This window comes from Mus musculus, chromosome 2 (genome assembly GCF_000001635.26).
Source record: "Mus musculus strain C57BL/6J chromosome 2, GRCm38.p6 C57BL/6J".
NCBI classification, from domain to species: domain Eukaryota; kingdom Metazoa; phylum Chordata; class Mammalia; order Rodentia; family Muridae; genus Mus; species Mus musculus.
This window is the reverse complement of record NC_000068.7, coordinates 82049833-82065425: the sequence shown is the minus strand read 5'-3', so window position 1 is coordinate 82065425 and position 15593 is coordinate 82049833. Positions and strand designations below refer to the sequence as shown.

The following is a 15593-nucleotide window of genomic DNA, read 5'->3' as shown; positions in this document are numbered from 1 at the left end:
CCATAAAAAATCTAGAGAGACAGTAGGACAAAAGCAAGACACTTCATAATTTCACACATTCTTTCATAGTTTAGCTGTTTTTCTTTCAAAATGACAGTCATTATGCTACTCTAACTTTGAGCAGTCCTTGCAAGTTTCAATTGAACTAGATTATAAATTAATTTAAAATTAAAATAAAATTGCCATTGAAAATTATAAAGCTACTACATTGAAAATACTGAGGAGAACCCACAAACCATAACTTCAAAATGCAAAACTAGCCAAGATTTCAAAGCCAAGATTGACTGCCTGCCAAGGACTTTTGACATACACTCCATGTTACCATGATTTTACTTTATGCAATACGTGTGACTAAGGTAGAGAACTGTCACAAATTAACATGGGAATAAGCACTGGGATAAAACATGTAATAGACACATCACACCTTTATCGTCTTTATATAATGAAAATTAAGAATGACTTTTAACTAATAAAACAGTGATAATTATTTTTGACATATTTATTAATTTGGGGATATTTACTGTTTGAAACGTGAAGCAAGAGGAAATGTTATGTCGCCCCCTAGTGTAAATATTAATTTTGTAACGTCAGAACTTCAGTGATAAAAGACCTCGAAGACTTTTTACCATGGACACAGAAACCATTAGAGACAGCAAAAGAAACCCCAAACTTTTCCCTAAGGAGTTAGCTTAGAATGATTTTATGAAATTTATAAATTAAAAAAATGACTGATGTCTGAAAGTTTCCTTAGAGTTCTTATTTATCTCCAAAATAAAAATCTATGCAAATTGGGATGTTTTGTGCATTATTGACATCCATATGTAAGGAAAGTTTCTTAGAGTTTCGTTGCTGTGAAAAGACACCACGACCATGACAACTCTTACAAAGAGTATTTCATTGGAGCTGGCTTACAGGTTCTAGGTTCAGTCCATTTGTCATCACCGCTGGAAGCATGGCAGCGTCCAGGCAGGCATTGTGCAGGAGGAGCTGAGAGTTCTACATCTTCATCCAAAGGAAGCCAGGAGCAGACTGTCCTTCCAGTCTGTGCGAGGAACATCTCAAAGCCTACCCCAACTCTGATCACTTCTTCCAACAAAGCCACATCTTCCAACAAAGTCACACCTACTCCAACAAGCCAACACCTCATAATCATGCCATTCCCTGGGCCAATCATATTCAAACCATCACAGTGACCAATGAACAGACACTTCTGGAATTATGTCAGCTGACACATTTTCATTAAACAGTGTAAAGCTTCATATTTAAGCCCCCCTTACACTTATGTACAAACTCTCTCTCTCTCTCTCTCTCTTTCTCTCTCTCTCTCACACACACACACACACACACACACACACACACACACACACACACACACACAATTACTCAGGAAATATTTATTATCTTTAAAACCCTTCCCAACAAGTTATTCAAAGTCTCCTGATTTTCATACACTTTGTAAGATACATGGCCAAACTCACAACACCAAATAGTTTCTAAACATTCTCAGTTGTGGAATTCCATGATTTTAGATTTCTTGCCTGAGAAACACAAATACTACATACAGTAGGGATGGTTGCTATTGACCGAATGATTGTTCCCAAAATGAATTTATTAAAGTCCAATAAGTGTGATGCCATTAGAAGTTTTACTTTTATAGGGGTAGTGGTTGCAATCATGAATCCTTCACAACCTTGGTGCATGTTTTAAGAGTTAGATAAGCTCACATTTCTCTCTTCTTTCTACTATGTGAGCACATAACGGGTGCAGAAAGAAGCCCACACCACACCTGGCAATACACAGCATTTTCATTTGGGAATTCTCAGTCTCAGGTTCTGCAGCTTAAAACAATATGGACTATGAATGAACTTGTCATCATTAATAATTTGACTCCCAAGCAGCTGAATTTGGGAAGTCAACTTTCGTAGTTAGAATAGAGATGATTTGTTTTCAGAGTACAGCAACAGAGTCCAGAAAAGTTCTCAGGATCTTAGAAATCATGCATGAGTTAGCTTCACAGGAGGAGAAAAAGTGAACACAGAGACTCTGGCAGCTTCTGACAGGACTCCTGTTTGTCACCCTCCACCATCCTAACACCTCTGCTGTCTACCATGCTTCATCTAACTGGACCTTCAATTACACTGGTCATCATAAGAAATTCATGCAATATGAAGAAGGGAAGGAAAATGCAGAGGGGAACTCTCATAAGCAAGACAGTTGCAAGTCAGTACAGAAGGAGGAGAAAAAGAGGAAAGGAGAAGGAAGAAGAAGGAGGAGTAGGAGAAGAAAAGAAATGGCAAGCGGCCAAGGTGGGGAAGAAACCATTTTTCTTATCCAGCTGTGAAGCCTATGAATCACAGCAATGAGCTCTATGGCAGGATATACACAAACGTAATACAGTGGCACTCATGTGTTTTTGACAAACAATAACTGTCTAATTGAACTTAAGCTCCCTCAGTAGCAGGAAAATGATGTCTGGTACTGGACACCTAAACAACTACCTGGATCTAAAGAAAACATAGATCCTAGAAGAGAATTTATATTGGAACTATACTAGAACTGCATACTTTCTAGCTATATTATGAACCTTATTCTTATACCCACAGATAAGAGTCATTCTTAATCCTCACAGAAAAGCTTCTCTTCTTGCAAATTACAGAAAACTACAACTACAGAAAACAAACATCCATAGATTGGATCATGGGGAGCCAGCCCTAAGGGATACAAATACAACACTGCTCTTGCACTTCAGGCTCCTCAGGGAACAATGAAGAAGGGACAACAAGAAGATTGTAAGAGCCAGAAGAACAGGAAGTCGGCAGTGAGACTATGTCTCCTAGAAATGGCTGCCTAAGCAAGACCTGAACAAGGACCACATCAATAGAAACACTAATTCAAAATGAGGAAATTTCATGCGGTCCCACCTGTAGACAACAACAGGCAAGAAGTACCTGCTAGGATTTGGGAAATTAGTCTCCCCTAGAGAAGGTTCTCTAGGAGAGATGGTTATCCATCACAAAGTCATCAGACATGATATTGTATGGACACAAACAACAATAACAGACTCAGCAGGTTGTATTTATATATTTGTGTGCTTATGTCTATATTATTATATAGGTAACAATAGTAATCAAGAAATGAGCCCATCAAGGTAAGAGACATGGGAGTTGTAGGAGGGGGAAAGCAATAGGAAAAATGATAGATCTTAATTACAAAATATATTTTTAAAGGTCAAAGAAACAAAGAAACTCAGAATTCTCTAATTCTGCCTCATTCCCTAGCAATCATCTAGGTTATGATTTTCAATATAATTCTCTATGTTTTCATAGGACTTAAAACTGTTGGCTCATGTTCTTTTAATGTCATAAATGTCTATTATGAATAAGTCTCAAAAATTTCACATTTCTCACTCTTATTCTACCTAAAGTCTATATTGAAAACATGACTACCCTGACTTTGTCTCAGTGGAAAATATGCCAACTCCTAAAGTATCTGCAAAAGTGACAGTGTGTGAGTGTGAAGAGGGCAAATATTTCCACCACTGCACAGCGATACTGTCTGATAACTTTCCTTGACTCTTACATTCCTAAAGTGCCATCTTGAATTCACATTTCTCTGATGTCCCTTAATCCTTGCCTGGATCAACTTGTCCTCTGACTCATCTCTCTCTGATCACCCATTCCTTGTCTTATCAGAGTCTAAAAATTGAAGTTTCTAAAACTTCCATGCAGGAGCTTGTCTGGGTCAAGAAGTCAGGAGAACATCAAAGGTTTCATCCTAGGAATAGGATGATACAGACTGCCCCTCAGTCATATCTCATCACAGATGAAAACAGAGTCATTGCTTTCATTACTACATAATCTCATCCACTATAGAATATAACCTTCAGCCTCCTACTAGTCTGTTCTATTTCCCATCAACATGACAAATGCTAAGATAACCATAAACGGGCTCTAATCACAGTAAAAGTCCAGAGATTTCTTCATAAGTGTTCATGTCTCCCACAGTATATTTTACCTTGTAAAGACAAATGTTACCTACCAACATTCTTCCACTACAACTCTAATCCAGGTAACCTTGAGCTGGTGCATATGACCATAATTCTGTGTGTTTTCATGAAGAATTTTTTGAAAGATGGAAATTTTAAACAATTCTATTTAAAACATACTTAAGAAAAACTCTTATGCTACCCAAGCTTTATAAACTACTAAAGATTAAGTGTAATTTTTTTCTTTCATTTAAAGTAAACCTTAATATTTTACCTCAAGAAGTATTCGTGTCATTAGCTGTGGGGATATAACAGATAGTACGGGTGATGTTTTGCATAATTATAACAGGGTATGTTATAGGAAGGAAGGAAGGAAGGAAGGAAGGAAGGAAGGAAGGAAGGAAGGAAGGAATAATAAAGGAATGAAGGAAGGAAGGAAGGAAGGAAGGAAGGAAGGATGGATGGAAGGAAGGAAAGAAGGAAAGAAGGAAGGAAGGAAATATATATGTGTATGTGTGTGTGTATAAAACAATAATCATAAGATTTTTATTAAAAGCAGAAAGAGTCACAATCAGCTCTTGATTTAACCTCTACAGTTAACCTTAACTCACTTATTTCCTCTTACATCCAACTACCTTCTTTGTATTTTCATATTTTAGTTGTCTTATTGAAAACATTTTATGAGCTGAAGTTTTGCACATCAGAGTTATTCGAGTAATTTAATTCATAGAAATGGTAGACTTCTTTGTGTATGGGAGAGTACATGTGTACACACAAAATGTATAGGAAGGAAGTAGTTCTGTAGCTGCAGTGAGTGGTCCATTGGGAATGTGGAAATAATTGGTGGACTAGAAATGGGCAAGAGCAGACCGAGCAATCATAAAGTAGAATTTCTTCTTTTATAATAAACCTCAGTGTTTGATCTGATAGACTATCAACAAACAGCATGAAACCAGCTTCTATAGACTAAATTAATATCTGGGTGGGTGGGGGAACAACTTCTCAGACCCAAACAAAAGGGGGGATAGAATAAGGAACTCAGAAAGGGGGTACTGAGAAGGGGCAACATTTGGAATGTAAATAAATAAAACAATTTAATAAAAAACTTTAAGTTAATAGAGTAGAAGCTAACTGTATTTACATAATTCATTACTGCAATATAATTAGCATTTGGGTGATGAGTAGTTACTGTACACTGAATTCTACACAGCTCATTTACTAAGACGGCTAGGAATTGAAGCACAGCTCTACTACTGCAAACATTTGTGTATGAACAGTACTTACATTGAGGAAAGTATGTTCCTGTCTTCCAAAGACGCCAAGCCATTATTAAAGAGTTCAGAATAGTACATCCGGTAATGGACAACATTTACTTTAACAACTAAGATTGAGTATTAATTATTTATTACCCCCACTTTATTTTACGTTGTGCTAGAAAGTAGAGAACAATACATTTATAAAAATTAATGAAACCTTGCCAGTTATAAACACCATCAGAAATACATTATACAATATAACCATTTATTTTTGGATTTTATTTCGTTTTGTTTGTTTGTTTTAGATGCAAGACTCCCTTTAAAATCAAAAGAAATATATTAAGTTATTTCAGTAGAATTTCCAGAAAGAAAATATAGCAAAATTATGCTTTAATCATATTCCTTGTGGTTGGCACCATTAAATGTGATAGACAGAAACATGTAATCCCTTCCTAAATTTAAGTTACAGCATGCCAGAAATTATAATTGTTATACTCTCTGAAGTGATTTATCAACCTTCCAGAGCACAGCATTCCTCTTCAATAGCACTAACTTCCATCTGTAGGTCACTAGAGGAAACTATCACAATGTTGTAACATCATCAGAATTATTTTAATTATTTAATTATTTTAATGTCTAATAAGGCCATTAATAAAATGCTCTTCACCTAAGTAAACTAAACATTTTAGGTTCAAGTTATGTTTAACAATAACTACATGCTAAAACTGCATTTAAAGTTAATTTTGAAAAGACTAGAGAAAGTAAGAAAATACCTAAAGTACTGGCAGCCTAACTAAATATGTTTTTTTATTTGATTTTATATATATTTTTGACTTTGGAAATTGAGTCCAAAACTTCATGAATGGTAATGGTAACTGTGTTATGTACCATTGAGCTTTATTCTCAGATAAAATTTGTTACTTTAAATGTGGAATATACCATCCTCTATTGCTTATATGCTTATTATGACACTGCCTAACATATCTGATCTAGGTATTGCTGCCAACTAATTCAACCAAAATATGACAAGTGAAGATGGAAGACATTATGAATGTTCTTCAAATGATGTTAAGACTTTTGACTTCCTTAGATTTGGTCCAATGAAGAATACATATAGAAACAGAAAAGTGATTTTATATCTCTATAGGAAACTTTGATAGGTAGTATACATAGATTTAAATGTTGTCATTATTTTGAGAAGGTAATATTAAAAAATAAAAACCCTACCCAGCAATAAAAAGAGATCTCTGAGGTCAAGGACAAACTACTCTACAGAGACAATTCTAGGACAATCAGGACTACATAGAAAAATTCTGTGTTAAAATAATTAAAGAAAAAAAAAGCAGTGTAGAAGTGATAACCTAGAAGATATTATTTTCAACTGATACTGAAATCCTAATTTTTAAAAACACTACATACTAAAAAAAACCTGCCCCAATACATATAAATATAAATAATATAAATATAAAAAGATAGTACCAGTATAAAACCCAATTAAATTGTTGGACTAGGTTTCCAGCATTTTTAAATTAAAATGCAATTGGCAACTTCAATAATATACAAAATATTGGTGCACATCTGAGGAGTAGATACAAGATTCTAAGTAACTACTCAAATTACGTAAATAGTTATTGAGTTGTTTTACTGTTTAATAGGAGCATTTCTTCTTGATAGTGTTTCATACATGTGTTGAGCCATGAAAATAAACTGTTAATTATTTAGTGACTTTTCTCATTTGAATAATATCTCTAAGGATGTACATTCTATAAAGTTTTACTATAATAACACAAAAGAGTAAATGGGATCTTTAGTTTGGAAAGAAAGACTCAACATAGTCATTAATACTGAATGCATGATTTTTAAAAGATACTTGCAAGAGTATGTTATCACTGTATGAGTATGCTCTTAAAGCTGATGTCTATGGACACTCCACTCAATTACCTGATTAATTCCAATCTCACTCATGAACTCTTCTGTAGATAGTAATCTGTCAACACTAATATTTCAACGTCACCGACTCAGAAATAACTCAGAAATAGGTATCTTCACTCTTATAGCCATAAGGTATAACCAAAATAGGTTTCAGTGAGTCAATGAAACCTTTCAATCATAGTTTCTAGGAGATATAGGAAAGGTAAGTGAATTGCTCGAAAAATCAAGTTAAGTTTAAATGACAAAAGACCACATGGTATATATCTCAAGGTCAACCTAAATTTCGTCACTTCTAATATTCACATGCAAATAAAATAAAAATATATTTCTGTACTTTAAAATTAATACATAGACAAATATCCTGAGTTACAAGAAATGTGGAAAATGGGAAGAAAGTTTAAAGCAGAATCAAAATGAGCAAGAACATTAAACACAGATCACTGGTGCCTCTAGAAATCTGGTGCAGCTGAAACATCTCAGTGCAGTTGAATAAACTAAATAGCAATAACTGAAGACCAATCAATAAATTAACTTCTTTTCTACTGAGTCTGGGACTTCCCATATCAAAAATGGTGGTCATTATAGAACCTTGATAAAAAGTTAGGGATGTTTGCCCACTTGAGGATAAGAAGCAAAATACATCTAAATTCATATTTTTAATTTAGCACTATTACTCTGTACTTGGAAACAAGAAGAAAACTAAAATGGTTTCAACTGTACATGACACAATAATATCTTTAAGTTAAATTACCACACTTATCCTTTTATGTTCCATGATTTATAATATACCATAAACTCTGCATCATGACATTGGCTTACTGTGTGATCTTCCACCACTAGTGGTTCAGGTTTTTGTACTTTAATTCAGTGATATTTAAACACAAAATGAGACATAAAAATTCCAAACGACTAGTAGACACAATGGAACAACAAATAATGACATCTCAAGTTCCTAATGTCAAAATTCATACTACACATTGAAATGACATAAATATATATTGCATATTTAATTATATATTGAAACATTTAAAATGTATAAGTGGGTGAAATAATTTCTGTGTATAAATTGCAGAATTCTATTAAAAATGACTTTATTCAAAAAATGTAGTTTCTAATGCAAACTAGTCAAAAACAGACTGCTTAAAAAGTTTATTCAAGATCTTAAACTTTACCTACTAAAATTACCTAATAATTTGTGTCACTAATAAAAGATTAATTTCTCATTCCATGATATTAAGTTATGCAGTTTGTAACAGACACAAATAAGTCACTTTACCATTCTTTTCTCTTTTTTTTTTCTTTCAAGACATTATATAAGCGGATGCTTTTGAATGTATTAAAATTGCTAATTTGGAAAATTTCATGAATAGGTTCAAGACTCTCAAATGCTGTGGATACAGTGGGGTACAAATAAGTGCATATATACATACACAACCATATCTTCATATCAAGGTATTCGGTCTACAGGAGAGCTGCCATTTTTGCTATAGGAAGTCACGGATTAAGTATGAAAAGAAGTTAATTTCTTGAGTGGACTTCCTCATAGTTGCCATTGAATTCATTAATATATATGCTTATTGCATATAGGACAGAAGCAGCAAACCAATGACACTGGAATCTATATAAACCAGATGTATTGCAAGTAACTTTTTATTTGTAATAGCACACTACATTGAAAGCTCTATATGGTTAATTAATCTCAGGATTAAGTGTAAGTTATACAATTGCTTTCATTAAATCTGAAATTTGAAGAAATTAATAAATACACATTAATCAACTGGACATTGAAAATAACTTAATTTCTTGGGGAAAATTTAAATTTTTTCTGTGAATGGCTTTAGTTATATCTCCTTGAAATTAAACATGGACATCATTCTAATTTCTTAATCTTAGAGGAAAAGCCCTATATTAGAAATTAAACTATAAAGGAGTATAAACCGGTTTCCATTATTGATATATGAATGTAGGTTTTAAAATATTCTATACATTTAATTCAACTGCTTGTTAACTTAAAGACTAAAACATTAAAACAAACAACCTTGGATGTATCAATTTTAACTTGAAGATTTTCATCATATGGTATATGCCAATTTTAGGTTAATATTTATGCTTAATATTTCTTAAACTTGTGGATGAAGTGTTTTTAATTAAAAACTATAGCATATAATAAGGGCTCAAATAATTTTAGATCCTGACAAGAATACATCATTATATAAGTTGAACAAGTCTTTATTACTTAACATAATTCCTTATCAATATATCTAGACTCTCCAACTATACTTATGGGAGAGTATATATCTCATTTTTCTTACTGACAAAACTCATTAAAAAGTACTTAGAGCACATAAACATATATTCCCTATAAAGAAATTGTGTTAAATAGAGTTGATTACAATTGTGAATATTTAAATCATGAAATTCACACACACACACACAATAAATTCAAACAGGATAGCTTATAAAAGTCTGGAAAGGACTGACACGAACACCCCTACAAGTTTCAGTCATTACAGTCATGAGAAACCTTGTGAGCTTCATTTCATACTGTGTCTCTCCTGCTTCTTGTTCTGACATCTACATATATTTTGATTTATCCATCTCATTTAGGTGGCTGCTTTTAATGTGCCCATTTTAATCATGAGGTTACACCGGGAAAACTCATATTTAATCTGCCCTTTGTCAACATGAGGGAGGAAGGACTCATTAGCTTCAAATACACAGCAAATAAGTCACCACGAGCAAATCTGGTCCCTGGGAAGTCTAAGGAGACTGAAGAAGCACAATGAACAGCACTGTAACAAGTTCAGGGCTGGCAGATAACTGCTCATTTTTCTGTGAATTCTTGACTGTTTTAGCTCTGCACAATGGAAGTATCTCCCTTGTCTAGTTCTTTTGCTTACCCTTAAATTATATTTAGTTTAATGTATAATGTTGAAGAAAGGGCTGTTTAAAATATTAGCTGACCTCTCTGAGAGTCCAGACAGTTTCAATAATCCTTCTAGACTCTGCCTACCCTATAGTACTCAACTAATGATGTCTGGAGCATGGGTTCTCAGTGCAACAGAAAGAGCAAATAAACACATCCTGAACAATAAAGACATCAGGAGTACATCAAATGCACCCCATGGGTGTCTCAATCCACTTAAATCTTCAAATGAGAACTTTTCATCCTCAAAAAAATAGGGAATTATTTATTAATGCGTATATACTTTTAAACATATAAAGAATCTGGGGCTTTGAAAACTATATTCGCTTTGAGCTACGTGTGTCCTTGACTTACTCTACCTATCTTTTTCAGATAAATACTAGGAGAAATCTAGAGCAAAGTCTGCCAGTGGGCACAGACTTCAGAAAGTCTTCCACTTTTACCACCTGATTTGGGCTGGACTCTCAGTGCACATACTAAGAGAACTCCACGCTGCTGCTTTCTGCCTTTGGAGAAGTGGTTACTTCTCCTGACACCCTTGCTCATGAGAGTTGGTTCTGTAGGGAGGCTTTGCGTATGATGTGATGAGCCTTTGTGGATGATGGGAATTGGGTGGAAAGTAGAAGCTACTCCGTGCTCTCTCTATGCTCAGCACATCTTCCACTAATCAAGAGCGCTTTTCCTGCTGGGTGCTGAAGGACAAGCTGTGCTTGTCAGTGAGAATAGCTGTGTGGGTTTTGTTTTCTAACATGCTTCCTACTGTCTGTACTTGTGACACAGTGATCACCTTCCACCCATATCCCCAAACTCTAAAGTGTGACAAGCTGCAAGTAGTGGGCAGATGGGAATATTCTGCTTAGCTTCACACAGAAAACTTCTCAAGAGAAGTTTCCTGTCAGTCCTTCAGCGAAGAGCCAAGAGCCAAGAAACAAACTCATTCGGAGACCCTCACCCAATCCAGCCACTTCCCCTAAGCCACCAGCCACATGGCTCGCTGCTCCATCAGACACCCACACCTCCATTCACCTTTAAGCTGCCTAAACGGAAAGATGTCACAGGATCACTTGGGGTTAGTGATCCTTTCTATTTTTAGGAGGTCCTGTTGAAAGAAGAGGTTTATAATCTTCAGCACTGTGGAGTGTGGTGGACAGAGAGCTTCATGAAGTCTCAGGAAAACATTTAGGCAGAGCTTTCCTAAGATTCCTTCCCTTTTCTATACCCGATTCTCATCCCACGCCCATCAGATAAATAAATGAAATAAATGAATTCCTTGCAAACCAAACATCACTAAAGCTCCCAAATCCATCCGTCAACTCATCCCTCCGGATATGCCCTATTAGATGAGAGACAAATAGAAAGAGAGAGAGAGAGAGAGAGAGAGAGAGAGAGAGAGAGAGAGAGAGAGAGAGAGAGAGAATGAATTACCAGAGTTTTGTTCCCGTTCTTGCTGAGAGGGCCCCGGAAAACTCCCTTGATGTTGCGAAAGTGTCCGTTGCTGAGATGCGTGGAGCTGATGACAATGTAGTAACACTCCATGGGGCAGCCGCCGCCTCTCCTCCGCAGCCGCCGCTTCCACGCACCCGCACCCTCAGCCGCAGCCGGGGCCGGGAGGGTGGGCTGGGGATCGCGGCAGGGCGAGCGGCCGGCTGTGCGCTGGCGGCGGGCACGCGGGTTCCTTATGCCCGGCTGCGGTGCGCGCCCTGCCGCCTCCGCATGCCGGCCGCGCTCGCCTAGGCTCCGGCGCAGTGCTCGCCTGGAGATAGGAACCGGGACGTGGAGCCCCTGGGGAGGATGCAGCCACAAGGGGGGCCGGGCCGGGCGGGACCGGGCGGGAGCGGTCAGAGCCCGCGCGGTAGGGCGCAGCCGGGCAGCGGGAGCCGCCCGCGCGGCAGAGGCAGCGGTCGCAGCATCCCCCGCGCCGGGCGCCCGCACTCGCAGTCGCTGCCGCTGGCAGGCATGAGTGTTATTATAGTGCGCGGCGTTGCTGGTCCATCGCACTGAGCCAATGGCAGGGAGCCACTGGGCTGATACTGAGAGCTGTCAGAGGAGTACATCTGTCACCCGCCACCTCCCCCCCGCCTCCCCCGCCGCCGGGACCCACGGCCGCGCCAGCCTGGCCACGAGTGGGAGTGCGTCGCGACCGCCAGGGGCCGGGAGGCGACGGCCGGTTACAAGTGCGAGACTCCTGCGAGGTGCGGGCGGAGGTTGGGGGGTTGGGGAGCAACGCGACCGCAGCTTCTGCTCTGCGGGTTGGAGTGCGGGCGGGGGAGCAGGGGAAATAAATAAATTAATAATTTAGTACCCAAGCCATCCGCTTCCAATTGCAGCGAATCGGGGCAGGTGCCAGGTGCCTCTGGGTTTGGCTTAGGGGAGTCTGCGCTTTGATGCATCTTTTGTATGGAATACCCCGCACCCCCGCGCCCCCCAGTTACACATATCACAAATGCTATGTGCTAAGAGCTTGGGGGAGGGGATTTGTGGCGACGAGAGTGGAAGTAGGGAGAAGGGAGAAGCAGGGACTCCTGATGGATGTGCTCCCATTCCTGGCGCTCTCCCCTCATCCACCTCCCCTGGGAGCATCAGTTCTTCCTAAATTGCCAAAGCTGAGAGGAAAAGGATGCTTTGCGGCAAAAGAAGCCGCTGCCAGGAGCTCCCATGCCAGAGAGGTGCTGAACAAAAACAGAAGCCTTCGCCCTAGAAGCGACCTGAAAGGAAAAGCTGCACACAAACTCCTGCGCTTGTCACAGAAAGTAGGGAATCCGGTCTGCGGTCTTCAGCAGAGATTCCGGTTGGATTTTAAAGGGTCAAGGCAGCCATCAGCAAGGACTGCTTCTACCCTACCCCTTCCCAGGTGATCCACTGACCTGTGTAAGTTTAGCTCCTTTGAGGTGGTGGAGTGGGAGCACCACAGATACACACACCATAGATCTGCTACTACCATAGGACTCATTAGTCGGCACTTAAAAAGATCGATACCAGGCATGGGAGTCTGGGACATGGTGCCTTCAATGGATTTACTGAAGGCTTTATTTCCCTTTTGCTTTGAAAGGCTTAATTGGTTAAAGCAGATTCCAGACATTCTGATGCCCCCTATGACAGAGAAAACTGCAGTCCGATACAAGCTGTGTTTATCTTGTTTATCCGTGGGCCAAGACTAAAATACGGTCGAGTATGTGTGCCCTATATATAGAATTTTAGGTAACAATGACAGCCTCTTCCCCATAACCCATAATATGGTACTTAAATGAGTCTGACAGTTTGATTTCACTTCTTCAAAGAAGATAGAATGGGGGAGTCTTGCTAAAAGAGGTGGCAGTCATGTGAGTGAATTATAAATTATAGGGTATAGCGGGGGAGTGTTAGATTTATATAAAAAGAAATTTTCCATGTATCATGCTTCAATTAGAAAATACTTGATGCGTATTGATTAAACCTCATTATGAAGTGTCGGTTATTTTAGAAGAAGCAGACAAAATTTCTCTGATATCCACTTGGGGGAGTCTGGAAGTCTTGGGAGAAAGAGAAGTAGAAACTCAGAAAACTTGTGTGCTGTGGGGAGGAGGTCACCCAGAAATATGTAGAACTCAGAATGAACACAATTACGCTGGAAAAATAGTCAATATTGGAAGTTAAAGGAATTTCTGACTCTCTTCACTTGAGAATTGTTTATTATTTGTTTGTTTGTTTACCAGAGCATGTAGGCTTTCTCTGCAGGCATCACTTGAGAAGGACTGAAGACTCAACTATATATTTGAAGTTTTCAAAACATTATTAGAGAGGAAAATGTACTGAGTTCCATGAAGCAGAGCAAAGATATATCTTAGGAAAGTAAAGAGACACCCATAAAAGATTGAGCCATATGTATTTAATTTTTGTAAGTACATAACTCAAAATAACGTAAGCTAGGCTAGTTTGCAAATAATTTTTACACAGAATACTTCTGTTGTGATGGTCATATCTTTGTAGCCTAGAGCTCAATGTTTAGTTCAGAAAATGAGAAACAGCTACCTGAATTGTTCCAGGGAACACTGGACAGCAGTTGTGTCAAATGTCATATTGTTCTTTTAGAGGAAGCATGCACATGTTCATTATATGTTCACCTGTACATGCATATGTGTATAGTATGGTAATATAGACACGTGTATTTATATACCATGCACACACATATACATATACAGCCATATGTACATACTTACCTAAATAGTTATGCTGTCAATATTTTTCAGTTTGTTCACAAAATCTCAGATAATGCTGAGTGACTGCAACTCCAAGTTAATCTAATTTCTGCATCACTTGGTTGAGGCTTAGGAAGTTATCTAGACAGCAAAAGCATCTAAAGATTTATGTGACAAGAAATAGAGGCTGCATGTGAGTTCTCAGTGTATGCCTACACACAGGCATACTATAAAAATATACTCCAGTGAAAACCCTCAGCAATTTCTAGCAAGAATCATTCTCCTGTCAGAATATTTTCAACTTTTACATCCTTGATATAAAGGAGTGGGGCATTGGTCACAGGAAACCTTATTTTTTAATACATATAACAGCATCGATTTACCACCAATTCATGAAGAATGCAGTTATAAAAGAATGTCAAATAAGTGTATGGAATATAGCTATATTGTTTCTTTATACACAAATACTAACTCAGTGCAATTACCACGTTTCTATGCCTATAGTTTGAACAAGTTAGTGTTCATAGCCAAAATAGTCATTAAAATGAAAGTAGTAACCATACTTAATAGTCACTGTGGCCAGCAGGCTGTTCACCATTACAACAATATAACAAATTTTTAAGAAAACCACATTATTGTGGAAAACATGTTTCCAATACTAAGAAGCAAACACTGGGTAATGGTGATTTTATTAATATTTTAATCAAGTATTTAATGTAAGGCTTTTACTCATCTAGAGAATGGCCACTGGTTTTGCAATAATAACTTAAAGCTATGTGGTCTATTTCTATTACTTAAAAACTATCCTGGTATTGTAACACTTTGAGTAACTATTGGCATGTGTTGTTTTAGAGAGCCATTCTCATTTTAAAATATAATTTTTTTCTACAGCACTCTTATATGACTTAAATATATAACTGCTTATTATAATATGCATACTCAATATATCTTAATCACAAACTGTTTAAAATATTTTATGGATTAGTTATATATCACTTGTGCTCAATTCCCAACTCTGGCTGAAAAGAACAATTAAATTTTTAAATATAAAATATGCATTAGTATAAGATACGTAATTTACTTTTGTTTCATCTAGTTCAGTTTTTCCTCTTCTAAAATTGCATTTAAAACATAAATAAATAAAACTTCCTGCACTTTGTGCTTGGTATCACCACTCTTTCCTAAACTCAGATCAGATCCGGACATCAGGCGGCAGCTATGCCCTGAGCATTGCTCTACATGTGCATCTAGCCTATCCTGGTCTTCAGGACAGAGGTGTTACCCTAATAATATAAAAGAACAAGATCTCAGATAAAGAG

The 15593-nt window shown here is 37.5% G+C and overlaps 1 protein-coding gene across 2 annotated transcripts in view; it reads right to left on the bottom strand.

The window, feature by feature from the left end:
* Zfp804a (zinc finger protein 804A) overlaps window positions 1–15297 on the bottom strand; it is a 209751-nt gene extending 194454 nt beyond the window's left edge. The window contains exon 1 of one of the 2 annotated variants that reach the window (XM_011239522.3): window positions 11525–15297. In XM_011239522.3, the coding sequence (XP_011237824.1) occupies window positions 11525–11635 (111 nt within the window). In that variant the 5' untranslated portion in view covers window positions 11636–15297. The remainder of the gene's footprint in view (window positions 1–11524) is intronic. The other variant, NM_175513.3, reaches the window with a different exon arrangement.
* Between the last annotated feature and the right edge of the window lie 296 nt (window positions 15298–15593).